This window comes from Pteronotus mesoamericanus, unplaced genomic scaffold, assembly GCF_021234165.1.
Source record: "Pteronotus mesoamericanus isolate MK-2021 breed Mesoamerican mustached bat unplaced genomic scaffold, CSHL_Meso_final contig_26, whole genome shotgun sequence".
In the NCBI taxonomy this organism is placed as follows: domain Eukaryota; kingdom Metazoa; phylum Chordata; class Mammalia; order Chiroptera; family Mormoopidae; genus Pteronotus; species Pteronotus mesoamericanus.
Window position 1 is genome coordinate 4,882,045 of NW_026555109.1, and position 14,043 is coordinate 4,896,087.

General features: G+C 40.7%; 1 protein-coding gene across 2 annotated transcripts in view; it reads right to left on the reverse strand.

The window, feature by feature from the left end:
• Nucleotides 1-9,603, reverse strand: part of FGF14 (fibroblast growth factor 14) — a 768,907-nt gene extending 759,304 nt beyond the window's left edge. For both annotated transcript variants that reach the window (XM_054574361.1, XM_054574360.1), the window contains exon 1: nt 9,043-9,603. In XM_054574361.1, coding sequence (XP_054430336.1) covers nt 9,043-9,250 — 208 coding nt within the window. In that variant the 5' untranslated portion in view covers nt 9,251-9,603. The remainder of the gene's footprint in view (nt 1-9,042) is intronic.
• Between the last annotated feature and the right edge of the window lie 4,440 nt (nt 9,604-14,043).

Genomic DNA, 14,043 nt, shown 5'->3' on the forward strand with positions numbered 1-14,043 from the left:
GCAGATGGTATCCTGAAAAAACTGGCAGAACTGAGCAAAGGTTGAGAATTCTTACCAGTCAGTTCTCCTGGATCTGTCTGCAATGAATGCCCAGCAGAGAGAGCAAAGTAAAATTTCATGTTGTCCATGCCTTTCCAACTCCTATTTGTTATTGATCTTTCTCTCCCAGGGACAGTTAATGCCTCCTTATTTGTTTCATCATGTGTCCTGAGAACTTGCCATGTAACCATCTGGTTGGGAGACCCCAAAATATGTCCAGAAAGAAATGTGGGCTTCACTCAATTAGTTGATAGATATGGCTGGGTAGAAATGTAGGTTGAAATCTATTTTTGGCTAGTGTCCTAGTGACTGTTGCCATACCCCAGCAGAATTGTCCAAGTCTTTCTTCTGGCTATCTTTGGGAGCGGCTCTGGCTGGTGGAAGGATGGTATCTTTTGTACCTTCGGGGACACCTCTTGCATCCACTGGGTTGTTTAGTAATGCCAGGAATATTTAACATTTGTCCCAACTGAAACCTGACGAGATATTTAAAAGGATTTTTTTTTTAAGTAGTCCTATGATTAAAAGGTGGCCAAATTAGAAGCTGATTTTCAGAGCCTGATAGGAACACTTTTTAGGCCCTCTCCCCTGAACTAAATAAAACTGCATACACGGATGGAAAAGAAAAAAGAAAAAAAAGACATTCCAAAGACAAACAGCTCTAAATTTAGAACCCAGAAATCTTTTGATTTCCATCGCAGTGGAAGACCTTCTCCTGGATCTAAAGAAGCAAATAGACAATAATGAAAGAGAATGAGTGGTCAGTCCTTTTATGTCATAAATGTTGCAACCCAAATCTTCAAGGATTTAAAAACTGTCATTGTGTTATAAATCGAGTCTTTACAAGAAAAGAAGTACAGCTCTAGAAGCAATTCAAAGTCTATCTATCCTTTTTACCAATTTCAACACCTCCCCTATTTATCTACAAAGACTTGTAGGTATTTTCAAAAATCATTCTTGAAGGAACTTGCATTCTTTTGCTGTGCCTTTGCAATGTAAATGTTCTACCCAGTCTTCTCTAAAAACTGAAGTCCATCTCTGAAATACAAACTTCAGGGAAGTAAGTTTTGTTGGAAAGAAAGGATATTTGGAAACTAGGCCAATGAAAAAAATCTTTAAAAGTTTAAAGCTGCCTGTGCAGGTAACCTTAATTTATACCATCTGCCAGAAACAGAACAATTTGGATCCAGTTGTTCTTTTATAAACTAGTGAGTTTTGCATCATCGTGCCATCAAGATAGTCTTTTTGAATTTCCAAATTTACAATCAAGTTTTTTTAAAAGATTTAAAACATTTGTGATTTTTTTTTCCTGGTAGCCCAAAAGTGATAGAAGGAAAAACAACCCAATGTAGAGAGACTCCTCAAAAATGTTTAGAGATAGATAGGAAAAGACCTGGGGAATATAATGAATCTAATGGAATGCCATCTGTTTCAACACCAACCACTCACCTCTATAAACTGCATGCAGAAGTCTTCGTGGTGCCACCTGTAAAATACCATGTTTCTTTTTCCAAGGTTCAAAGCTGCTGTGCTTGTGTCTACAATTCAACATTAGCTCTTGGAACAGTCACTTCCTCCTCTATGAAGGAGTTGACACACCTCTAAAAGGAGCAGGTCATTCATGATCCCTGAGATGGTCTTCCATCTCTGATAGTCTCTGATTTTAGAATACAACTAAAATACTCTACAAAGCCCAAGAGAGATAGAGGGAAGGGCGAGAAGTTCACTTACAGTCCAAACTGGGTGGAAAGTTACAGAAGCCTAGAACCGGAGAGCTGGGGCCGACCTGCAATTATCATAATAATCGAAGCCATGCATATTGAGGCACACAGAACTTCAAGAGCCACCCCTGGTTTTCCGGTAGCTAGTAGAGAAACTGCGACCACTCTTGCTCATCCTCTCTCTGTCTTAAGCTTGGGTGCAATCACCAGCGAGACAGAGACTTCCTCCTGCCCAGTCCCCTTTCTTCTCAGGCCCCGAGCACATTGGAGGGCGGTGGGGTGAAGACGGACACCTGCGGCCTGGGACCAAACTCTTTTGCACCCCTTCGCTCCCGTGATGCACGGGGACGCCCCTGTGTGGACAGGGGCCTCGTGGACTGCAAACCCACGCACTGACAGGGCCTCGAACCTGGTCCTCGCGCAGGGTCGCGCCAGCACCACGGCTTCCGGCCAGGTGGTTTCCGTAGCAACGGCTGTGCCTGCTGCTAAACTCCCCCAAGCCCGGAGAACCCCCAAGGTCAGAGGTCATCTCTGTGGCAACACAAACTTCCCGCGCTACGGCGGCTCGGACGGGCGGCTTCCGCCGCATTGCGCAGCGGAGGCCCAGACTCTTGGAGGCGAGAAGGAAGTGTGGTGGCCAGTCCTGGAGTGTCTGGCCGCGGGTCATACCCGAAGGAAGACGGCTCCTGGCCTACTTAGCCTTCCTCTCAGCGATCAATTAGGCGGACTCTGAACCTGGCTTCGGCCATATCACACAGGGGCCTGACTCCTGGAAAGAGATCCCAGCCGCAGAGGTGGCCAGCTCTCGGCTTGCAAAAAAGCAGATGACAGGCGCTCTGAAAAAGCAGGGGCTCTACCCCGCGTTCTGCAAAAGCTTCTCCCTGACACAACCTCTGAGTCTCCCGCCCGAGGCCACCGAAGCCCAGCGCCCTGCACCTTTGACAGTGGTCCCGGAAAGGAGGAAGCTGAATAGATCAATCAGTGCGGTTGTGGGAAGTGCAGGGAACTACCAAGTTTGAAGATGAATGCTTTGAAACATACAGGAAAAGTATTCTCTAGTACTTTCTCTACTAGCTACCGGAAACAAACTGGAGGAGGGCACCTGCTTTCCAAACTACTGGAACCAGAGGCTTTAGCAGCACCCTCACAAACCAAAACAGTCCACAAGGGAGGGTCCCAGTTACCATTTCAGAGAAAGGACTTCATAAAAGAAAAATAAACACAGCTGTTTTTGCAACTATCTTCTTTTTAAGGAGAAGAAAATCAAAGACTAAAAAAGAAAATGGATATTTTTCCCTCTTGCAGCGGGAAATGAACGGTACCCTAACATTTGCTGTTTAAAGGTTGAGCATGCCAGAAGGAAAGAAGTTACCTTTCTCAGAGAGCCCTATTTTTAATTATTAATTCATTTAATTAAAAAAATGTATCGAAAACCTGCTCTGTGTCATAACCAGAGTTTTTGTCAGGGGACAATGGTAAAGGCAATCGTCCCCAACAATTGTTGGGTGACTTTCTTAGATGGTATCAGTAGATCATATAAACAAAAACTTCCGTGTTCTCTATAAAACATGTCTGCATTGTGCTGCTTTTTGCCTTTATGTTTAGGAAGGCCCTGAGAATGCTTTCTTTCAACTACCTTTGCCTTCATCATCCTACCATTTATATTTTGACCACAGCAGAAAAGTAGTTTGCAGCAACTAGGAAAATAATACAAAAAAAAAAAAAAATCAAGACATCCTTGGTCCTTAGTAGGCAAAATAGCATAAAGTGTATCTCTAGAGGCATACGGAGAAACTGAGAAGCCTCCCTCAGAAAAATCCTTGCCCTTCAGTGCTCAGGGTCAACTCATAACTAAAACTGGTACAATACACAAACTAAAACCACCCAGACTATGGCACTGGGCAGGTAGATGTGTCAGTACGAATTTCCCTAATCCACAATCCCTCCTGGAGATGGTACTAACTTAAGTTCAAAGATTTTATTAACAATACAGGGACAATGCAATGTTTCAAATATATCATTCAAACGTCCCAACTGAATCCTTTAAGGCATAAGAAACTATTTTGAATAAATACTGCCATTTTGAGACATTTACACAGTATTTATAGAAAGCATATGAGTCAGCTGAACGAATTATGACGCCAAAATGTGCAAAGGAGTGAAAACTTTCGTTGTTGTTCTTGCTACCATATGTGTAACAACACTTCTCAAAAGTTCCCAACGTTTGTGTTGCTAAAACATGGAAGACTGGGTTTGAACATTTTAAAAGAATGATCCCCTATGGGAAAAGTGAAATATAGTATAGAATTAGCTCTAGCACCTTCTGGAAGCAAAGCATCATTTGAAAAAAATACTGTCGGTTACAGATGCTGTCTAACAGGCTGGAAATGGGTACAGCTAAAGTCATCTTTATCAGTAAAACCAAGTTTAAACTATCACACACTGGATTTCATGCTTGTTAACTTAGATATAAATTTCAAATAAGAAAAATACACTCTCACAAGTCAACATGTGGAAGTCTATTTAAAATGCCATCCTTTGGTTCATGGAGTGGCGTTGCTCTGCAAACTCATTTTGCAACTTCAGTAACTAAAGCTGCCTAGATGGAATTCAAACCCAGCTCCTACTAGATGAAATTGCACTCAAAAGACAAGCATGTGAATATTACTAGCAACATTGAAAGAAAGAGGAAACAGAGACCAGAAGGAGGGAGGGAGGGAGGGAGGCAGTGGGGAGGGGAAGGGAAAGGGTCAGATCAAGGAACAGTTGTGAAGGACACATGGATGAAGCCAAGGTGGGGAAGGGTGGGACAGGGGAGAGTGGTGGCAGGTAAATGGAGACAAATGTATTGGAACAATAAAAAAATTTTTTAATTAAAATAAATACTGTAAAAAAGAAAGAAGATAATAGGCAAAAAACAAAAAAAAAGGTATGTGGAAAGGAGAAGAACCTTACACTTGTATGGTGTTCCAGCCATGCAGTTTGAGTTTAATCTGTCCATCTGGTATATGTTCAGTGTTTAGAAATTCAGATTTGTGGCCCATTTGTGGCTCACCTAGCTCTACAGGAACCCAGGATGATTCTGCAGGCTTAGAAGGAGGAGTAAAAATTGTTTACTCTTTTTTCTTCCCTCTCTCCCTATTTCCTCACTTCTAAACAGCATGACAGCCCTAGATGTAAATTGAGTAGCTTTAAAAGAATAAACTATAGTTAAGTGAGTTACAGTGACACACCAGATGTTTTAGCACCTAAACAGCTTAGTGAACAGCAAAGCGGAGCTGAAAGACACCAAAACAAGTAGGAAATAGAAAGTGTCAATGAACTATACCAAGCCCTATTTGTTTCATCTCAAAGTTACATGGCAGAGAGGGAAACTGCATTCAGAAAGGACACATTCAGGGCCTATAGTGTATGGAACTTTCTAAATATCCTCTGCAAAAGTAGGTCTAGGGCATCTGCTTCCTAACCTCCTTGCCACTGACACTCACTAAAATTAACTTTGATTACTATTTATCTTAAAACCTGTGCTTTACAAAATCCTATAATTCCATGGAAGTTTGGGAGGTCTCATGTGTGTGGTTCAGTGGTTGTATGTATTTGAGGGTCTGTGGCTTCCTTTGCTTGTTATATATTATATGTCTGAAGAAATATCCATTACAGGACCTTAGTGTTTATCTTTATTGTGGACTTTTTTTTTTTTTTTGGCGTAACCACATTTCTTTCCTAGCAGCCATCACTCAAAGTTCAATGACCCAGATTATTTCTCACACTGGCTTGTGATATACATTGACCAGTCCAAACTATTATTACTGGTTTAAAGAAGCTTATGAAGCCCTCCTCTGGGGCAAAATAAGTGCCTTGGATTTAGTATTCCTATTTAATAATTTGCCTAAAATATAGTCCCATACAGTGAAAGTTGAAGCAGAAAACATTTAATCTAAACATATAGCTATCACTCAGCTGGGAAAGTAGGGGGAAAATAGGACATTTAAATTGTGTGTGTGTGTTCTCTGATAATAGTTGTAATGTGAGATTTTGTTCATTTTAATTAAGGTAATTATATTTTCAGGATTTATAAATGATTATCATTTATTTTTAAAAGCACATATTGTGCAAATATATCCTCCATGATTTACAAAGGAACAACTTCAAAAAAACTATTTTATTAACACCTCTTATTTAAAAACTAACTTGGGTAAATGAATAACTCCGCCCTTAAGTTCATGGCTCTATTAGCTGCTTATTTTCACACCAACCTGATCATATGACAGTGCTCTGGAATTCCTCCCAGTACTACTTAACCAAACTACCTACACTTGTTGGCAATTTAAAGAATTAGGAATAATTGGTATATTACTATATAACTTGCAAAGATTGGGAAGAAAATTAATCTAATAAGTTTCTGCACCAAATTCATGATTTTAGTACTGCTGTTCTGTGGTATTCTGCCAAGCTTCTAGTTTGAAACCAGTTAATTGTCTTCATTTTAGATTTAAGATAACATAATAGGTACTAGTCAGTCTGTTCTTTTTGGTTTTACAAGTCAAAAGGATTTTAGTCTTTGTTTTATTTTAATTACCCAATTAACTTCTTAGTTGTATTCCTATCTTAGGATCAAAAATCTGCAAATGATTTTAGGCTTAATGTTAATAGCAGAAGAGAATGGAACTTGCCAATTACAAAACTGAGTGGAAATGACTAGGCTTGAGTTTGATTCCAGCTCAAAAAGCAAAGACTTTTAGAAGGTAAGATTAATAATGGGAAACGTTAATGTCCCATTATTAGAATAGTTTCAAAATGTTCCAACTCTGAGGTCAGAACACTAACCTTTGTCAATCTAAGACTAAACTATCCTGTTATAATAGTTGGTGATGTTGTTAACACATTTTGAATTAACCCATCAATTCATATCCAAATACTTTAACATTCATAAGCTGCAAAATAAATTGGTCTAAAAATAGTGTCATTTTTGGCGCCTTCCAAACTGCCTTGAAAGAAAAAAATATGTACTTTATTTCAGAGAAATGAAAGTGGGTGAAGTGAGGGAGATGTAAAAAAAGACCTTGCATCTTGTATTGGGGAAAATTAGTCTTTCCAGTAAAACTGTTTACCAAAAGAAAAAAAAAAAGGAATTAAAGGGCACTAAGGAAACTTACTATTCCGTGCTGAATTATTTCCCCCCTCTCTGGTACTACGGAGGGACTGAGTTCAAGGTCCCTAGACAAAAGGTCGAGTCTTTTTAAAAAATGCTTTTTCAGATGGGGGTTAAATCTTTTCAGAGGAAAATAAGAAGGCTTCAAAAACGGCTGTTTTTACTGTATAAAGGAGTAATTCCTCCCCTCCCAGCTACAGACTTTGGCTTGTCCCACTTTGGGAAGTCTTGCAAAAACGGTGTTCACTGCTAACTTGTGAGATAATGTCGCAAAGCTAGGAAAGATCAAGGATTCGGCAAGGGTTGGGGTAGACCTCAAAATTGAATTGTAAATACGAATGGTAAGGTGACAACGCTGCCTTCTCCTTGAGTAATGTTCAGGATGATGGTATCATTTCAGAGTTGCTGAACGCTAAGGAGATAAAAGAGAAGGGGTAATAGATCAGGGGAGGGAGGAGTAGGAAGAGGCAGGAACAGAGGGGGACGGAGAGAATCAGGGTAAACTGGAGCACAGAGATGAGAATTCCAGGACAGAGGCACAGAGCCCACTACAGCACAGCGCTCAGTAGCAGGCAGAGGCTACTCCCAGAGCCTCAACAGCCACCCAAACTTCCCAGCTGGGGGCAACTGCCCAGGCGTCCCCCTCCAGTACGGGAGCATCTGCCCTTTAGGAGTCGGCAATCAAACAACTTGCAATTCATCTTCTGCGGCAGTTGGGGCGGCACACGGTGCTCAGCCTCCACACCCACACCTCCAGCTCCTCTCGCACCCGGCAACCGCAGGCGTAGCCCTTCGGAGCGCGCCACCCCAGCTACACTGTATTTGCAAGATTCCGGAGACAGGGAGACAACAGCCACTTGCTGCCCAGCGGCTGGGGCTCCGGGTGTCATCGCGGCTCCCGGTGGAGTTCCGGACGTCAGGGAGGCTGTGTGGAGCCATGATCTACTACACCGCAGTGCCAGCATTAGGAGGCTCCAGCCCCTAGGCTGCCACTGCCGGAGGGCCCAGCCCCCGACACCCGCCCCCAGCCCCCGCCAATGCCTCCCCACACACAAACACCCGGTCCCTAGTTCCTCCGCAACTTGAACCGAGCCGGGTAACACCACACACCACCGATGCCAGCGCGCACCGCTCTCTGACCCGCTGAACCCAGCCTTCTCGCCAACGCGCCGCCACCACCACGCAGCCCTCCGGCCTGGCCTCCCTGGACGTTCTCCCACAGCCCTGTGGCCAACCCCAGACACCTCAGGCTGAAATATCGGAAAGTGAACCCGGGGACCAACTCCCCGAATCGTCTGCATTTGCATTTCTTATGTAATGTACTGCAAATTTCCTGGTTGGAGCCTTTTAGAATGGGGGCGCATGATCACCAGGAGGCTGACACAGATCCCACCCTTGGTACCAGGACAAGAGGCTTTGATACTGTTTTTTAAAGGGGGGGGGGGACTTAATTACATATATTAGAGGAGGCCGGACTTGTGTTCTCGGTCTGGGGTTCCCCCCAGGCATTTAAACCCTGCTGCTCTAGTAGTCCCAGTAGCAGAAGGCGTCGGAGGCAGACCCGGGAACGAGTTAATAGTCCGGCACCGTGAGCAGACGGGGGAGGAAGGCGGGGGCTGATGGAGGAGCGGGGCCACGAGGGAGGGGGCATCTTTTACTTTGGGTAGAGGTGATGGGGTGGTGGATATCGTGCAAGCTAATCAGAAGGTCTAGAACAGGTTCTCGGGCACCAACCTCTGTCCTCCGAACCTGCAGCAGAAGTAAGGGGAGCTCACGGTTCTTTTTCCCGGCAACTACTGAAGCTTCATCTGCCTCAGTCAAAACCTTAAGCCATAGCCGTTCAATATTCCACCAAACATCGACAATCAAATAACATTTTTAAAAAAGTTTCCTCCTCCCTCCCAGTTATGGATTGTGTCACAGCCAAGAGAAGCTAATAATGATTATCTGGCTCACAGACGCCGATCCAGCTGTTACTTGTTTATCCATGCAACACCTCTATATGCAACACTGTCCTGGTTCCGTTTCTGTTCCCCTGCCTTTCTGCATAGCAGAACTGCAGATCTAGCTCAATGAGCAACAGACAGGTTATTATGAGGAAAAAGATAACATGATGCATGTTTTGCTTACCAGTTGGGTTCTTGTTTTTCTTAAGACTCTTGCCACAAAGACACTGCAGCATATGCGTTCCTTTGCTGAAAATGTTCCAAAGAAACCACATTGATTTGGGCGAAAAGCAATCCAGCAGCTTAGACACCCTGAGAAAGAAGAGATCCTTGTGGTTGCATAATAATAATTTGAAATCAGTTCTCCTGAAGAGGGGCACCGGTTTTACCATAGGAAAAACGATAATATTCCGAATCTTCTCCCAGTTTTTTCCCCTCACGTGGTATATTTCTTTGAGACTTCTCAATGATTGTTTTTTTTCGGCCAGGGTGAATGATTTATCCTTCTTGATCACCACTGGATTATTACCAAATGGTTGGGGGAAAAATCCTTTTTCAGCATGAAGCCAAACAAAAATGCAAAGAAATCCCAACTGAGACCAGAACTAATCAGGGAGAACAGTAATGCACAAAAGATCCCCAAAGAGAAAACCATAGCCTTTTACTTGATCGCTATGAGGATGGGTGGGTCTGCAGAAGACGAAGCAGGATTCATCTCAGTGAGAGAAGACTGCCATTGTGTAGCCCCTAGGAGAGAAGCGGGGGGGTGGGGGGGGAAGGAAAGAAAGAAAAAAAAAGAAAAAAAGAAAGGAAAAAAGAAAGAAAGAAACCACCAGCACACACACTCACACACCAATACCACCTCCGAGATCTAGCCTGACAGCCGAAGACAGAGCCTCCCTTCTCCCAGTGTCGATTTTTTAATAATCAATCTCCAGTGCCCAGTGGGATCGGACTGAACCTGCAGTTCTCAATCACCACGAAGAAAAGATGCAAATCTAGGTGCCTCCTCCCCTGGTCAGGCTCGTAGTAGGTAGAGAGCGCCACAGATCCCCTTCCTCCTTCCTCTCACTCTCCCAGTTTCCAACAACGGTGTGCATGAGGAAAATCTCCCCTCCGGATTCCTCGCCCGGCCTCGGCTGTGAGTTACAGGCATTAGAGGGAGGAGGAGGAGGAGTTGAAGTTTGCATTGAAAAGCCTGGCTTTCCGTGACGTAGCCACGTGCTTTCAGACCCGTCACCAGTGAGATGCTTCAACCCGCCCAGGGAGGGCAGTGTCACTGCAGTCTCCGCTAGCTCCCCTCTTGAAGTCCCCCATCGCCAACACCGGGCCCCAACATTGGACCCTCTCCCGCCTAGGTCCAGCATCAGTTGGCTTGCTGATTGCTCTTGGAGCCATCTAACAGAGCGTTCTGTTAAAAGTGAATTTGGAAAAGAAAAATTACCATTATAATTAGTAAACCTTAAAAAAATACATGATTAGGACCAACATTAGTTCCACCTTACATTTTCAAAAGAAGCATCTAAACCATTAAGGAAACCTCAAGTTCCTTTAGTTCTTATTATTGGAATCCTAATTAAAGTGCTGTTTGCAAAATATGAACTAGGTGTATGACAAACACGTACTTGCAGAAACAGACTGTTAAAAGGGCAACCACTAAAATGAAAGTGGCAAGATATATTTTGGTAGGGAGAGTCAGATGAACATGGGAAAATTTATGCCTTTTCTAGACAGACAATTCATTATCATCAAATAATTTTGTATACAGAAATCACTCTGCTTAAATCACACCTGAGTCATTACTTGTTTCTGTAACCATCAACATTAAATTCACTTCTCATCTATGCTAATATACAGTCTTGTCACCAGCCACCACAATCTAACCTAACAAAACAGGCAAATTTTCTGTTTCACAAATATATAAACCAGCCCCCTCTATTTCACAGAAAATCAAAACACTTAGGGCAGAGATGTTACTTATTTTATTTTATTTGGGGAAACAATGCTATGTACAAAAATAGTCCAAACTGTTAAAAAGAATAAGTAACAAACTCCAGCGTGCTCACCACTCAACATAAGTATGTTAATATTTCATCATATCTGAACTGAGGATTTTGGAAAAGAAAATTGATCACTCTCACTCTTGTTAGGTAAATGAATTAAAATTATCTCAGCTTATTTATATTTTATAGGGAAACTGACATAAAAATTTAAAAATATATGTTTAGAAGCTCCATTTTAATTTATAAAATTTAAAAGCTCCTACTGCTTGGAATTTCAAACTGTCCTACAAACAAATAGATGTAGTTTTATGTGCTGAGGATAAATAGAAGAAACTGATTTTAAAGGAAATTAACTCCTCAATTATCAAAAAATGAATGAATGAATGTAGTAAGCAACTTCCCCACTACTAGAGTTTTCTAATATTTAGAGCCATTTTGAGATGCCAAAATTTGCATCCAATATCTGGAACTCTTTTGGGAAACATCAGTCAATTTTAGATAAAATACATAAGGAATTTAAAATAAGTAAATTCTACCCAAGTAAAAAAAAAAAAAAAAAAAACCAGAAAGTTAAATAGTGATGGCCTCAATGTGCCCAAAACATAATGTCACACAGCTTTTAAAAATTACTATGATTAATTGGAGTCTAAATAAAGTTTAGGAAGTAAAGAAAAAGGGAAAACTAAGAATTCATGAGTTTAATATCAAATGACTTAGGAGAAGCAATTTGAAAAAAAAATGAAGACAAGAATCTTTTCTGAATGAGTAAAACTGGCATAGCATTGCCAAATAATTAGGGGGGAAAAAATGATATCAATCAATCAGAGACAGGTATCATATGCTGCTTTTATCACATTCTGGTGTCCTATTGGGGGAAAGGGGTTCCTGAATATCCCAATCTATTACCCCTGGATATATGTTGAAGAAACAGTTAGATAAAAAAATAAAATAAAAGTAAAAAAATTCTCCATCCAGGTCTTTTGAACTCCCACAGCTCTAAGTTTCCCTAAAAGTTTGCTGAGTTCCCTGGAGTATTTCATAACTAGAGTACAATCTGGGGGAGATGTTCTGTAATTATTGGATCTTTTTGTATGCTAAGTTTGTGTAAAGAGAGTATTTCTCAAACGAGCTTTTCTTGTGTTTCAGGTTGAACTCTCTACATTGTAAGAGTGAGTTTGTTTCCTATTACAATAAATAATGACTTCCAGAAAGCTATGGGTTATTTTCCTATATATTGGTGGAAAGCTGATTACTTCTTCGTCCTGTGACCAACATAAAAGGTAATTAATTCTGACTACTATTTATTCAGATTTTGTTATTCCAGGCACTATATTAATTGCTTCTCATTTTTTAGGCTGTTTAGAGGAAGGAGAAGTGTTTTATTACAATGTATAAAATTTCTGTAATTCCTTTCTATATTTACTTAATTCGTGTAGTCTACTATTCACATTACTAAACAAACAAAAACACCTAATATTTTTTGTCTAGAAAAGATGGCCTAACGCTGATTCAGGTTACCTTTGGTCCAAAGGACTATCAGTTTCTGATGAGCTCCAATCTTACCCAATTCAATTATTCAACCAATATTTATTGAGCACCTACATGGCAAAAGTAACTGTACAAGACTCCATATTGCATGATAACCCACAAAATTAAAACGAGTTTTCAGTTATACAATAAAAAGACCAAGGGTGGTCCAAGAGTCAACCCAGGTTACTAAGGACCTCCAGTTTGAGGATAATACAAAGCTACGTACACTAACCTGAGTTCAGACCATTATTTAATTTGGTGTTTTTTCAGATATCAAAATGTTTACTTATCCTTTGCCATGTTATATTCAAATTAATATTAGGTGACAAAAAATGAAAAGTATTAAAAAGGAAATGTAAGCTTTACAATGTATGTAGTAAAGATAAGGAAAGCATCATGGTAACTATAAGACTGAATAGCAAAACCTATAGTATATATAGGTAGAGAAATCTTAAGACTGTTTTCATAAGGCTGAAATAAGATAAACACAGGAGTCATAATCGAGTTCATTTAAAATTGAAACTTCAGCCACATCATAGTAAATATATATAAAAGGAAATGTAATGACCAGAATTTCAGTCACAATAAAGTATACATTTTATTTTAATATAGGACACGAGAACTTCCAGAAGATTATCAAAAAATCTTTGTGACTGTCTTAGCCTACTTTTTCTAATTGTTCCTAATAGTTACTCTTCTATTTTATTTTTCCTTTCAGTAATAAAATTCCTCTCCCACTACAATTTTGTAAGGGCACATGGGTACCCATATAAAAAATATAATTTTTTTTATATTGGCCAACTGCTGGCCTCCATTGCAATTGAGTATGGTCATGTGACTAGATTCTAACCAAAGAGATGTGAACAGAAGTGACAATTCAACTTCCTGGTCATATTCTTCAAAGGAAGTTACTTGTCTCCCACTTCTCTCATTTGTCCTTTCTGTGAGCTGAAAATAATGGTATGAGCAGCTTTGACATAATGGACAGGAACATATCCCAGGAATAAAGTAACAAGATAAAAGGAACCTGTCACCTTGGACAGAGCCGAGTTATCTTGGACTGCCCGCCTACCTCTGCACTATTAGATGACAGAGAAAGAAACTTTTTTTTTTTACAGCTACTGTATTTTTGTGTGAATTTACTGTAACAGCTTATCCTCTCACTGTCATTGGACTGGTTTGGTATTAATAACAAACGACTTTAATTTGGGTTATTTTCTTATAAAAAGGATTAAAAGACACCAGTACATCACTTATAACCCATGGCTTTAATTGCATACAGTCTGACACTCTTTTTCCATTCACTGTAGTAGCTAATTATCTCTTAGCTGCTGCTTACAAGCCACTCTTATTTATTCTCACCACCAGTGCAAACATCCCATTGTCAGATTTTACTTCCCTTTGCCTCCTCTGCCCTTGCCCATCAGATGTAACCCATGACAGTTTAGAGCTGTGATGATGACAATGAAGCCCTGATAACTAAAGGGGAAGAAAGACAGATGGAAAAGTGATTGAAAGAAAGATTTGGTCAGAAAGAGAAAAAGAAGACCAATGTGTAAATAAGGCCTCAGTGTCCAAATTTATACTTGTAAATCTTTTCTGGAAAGATGGTACCCTTTGTTTTTTGCATACTTACTCCTTTATTGTCAGTG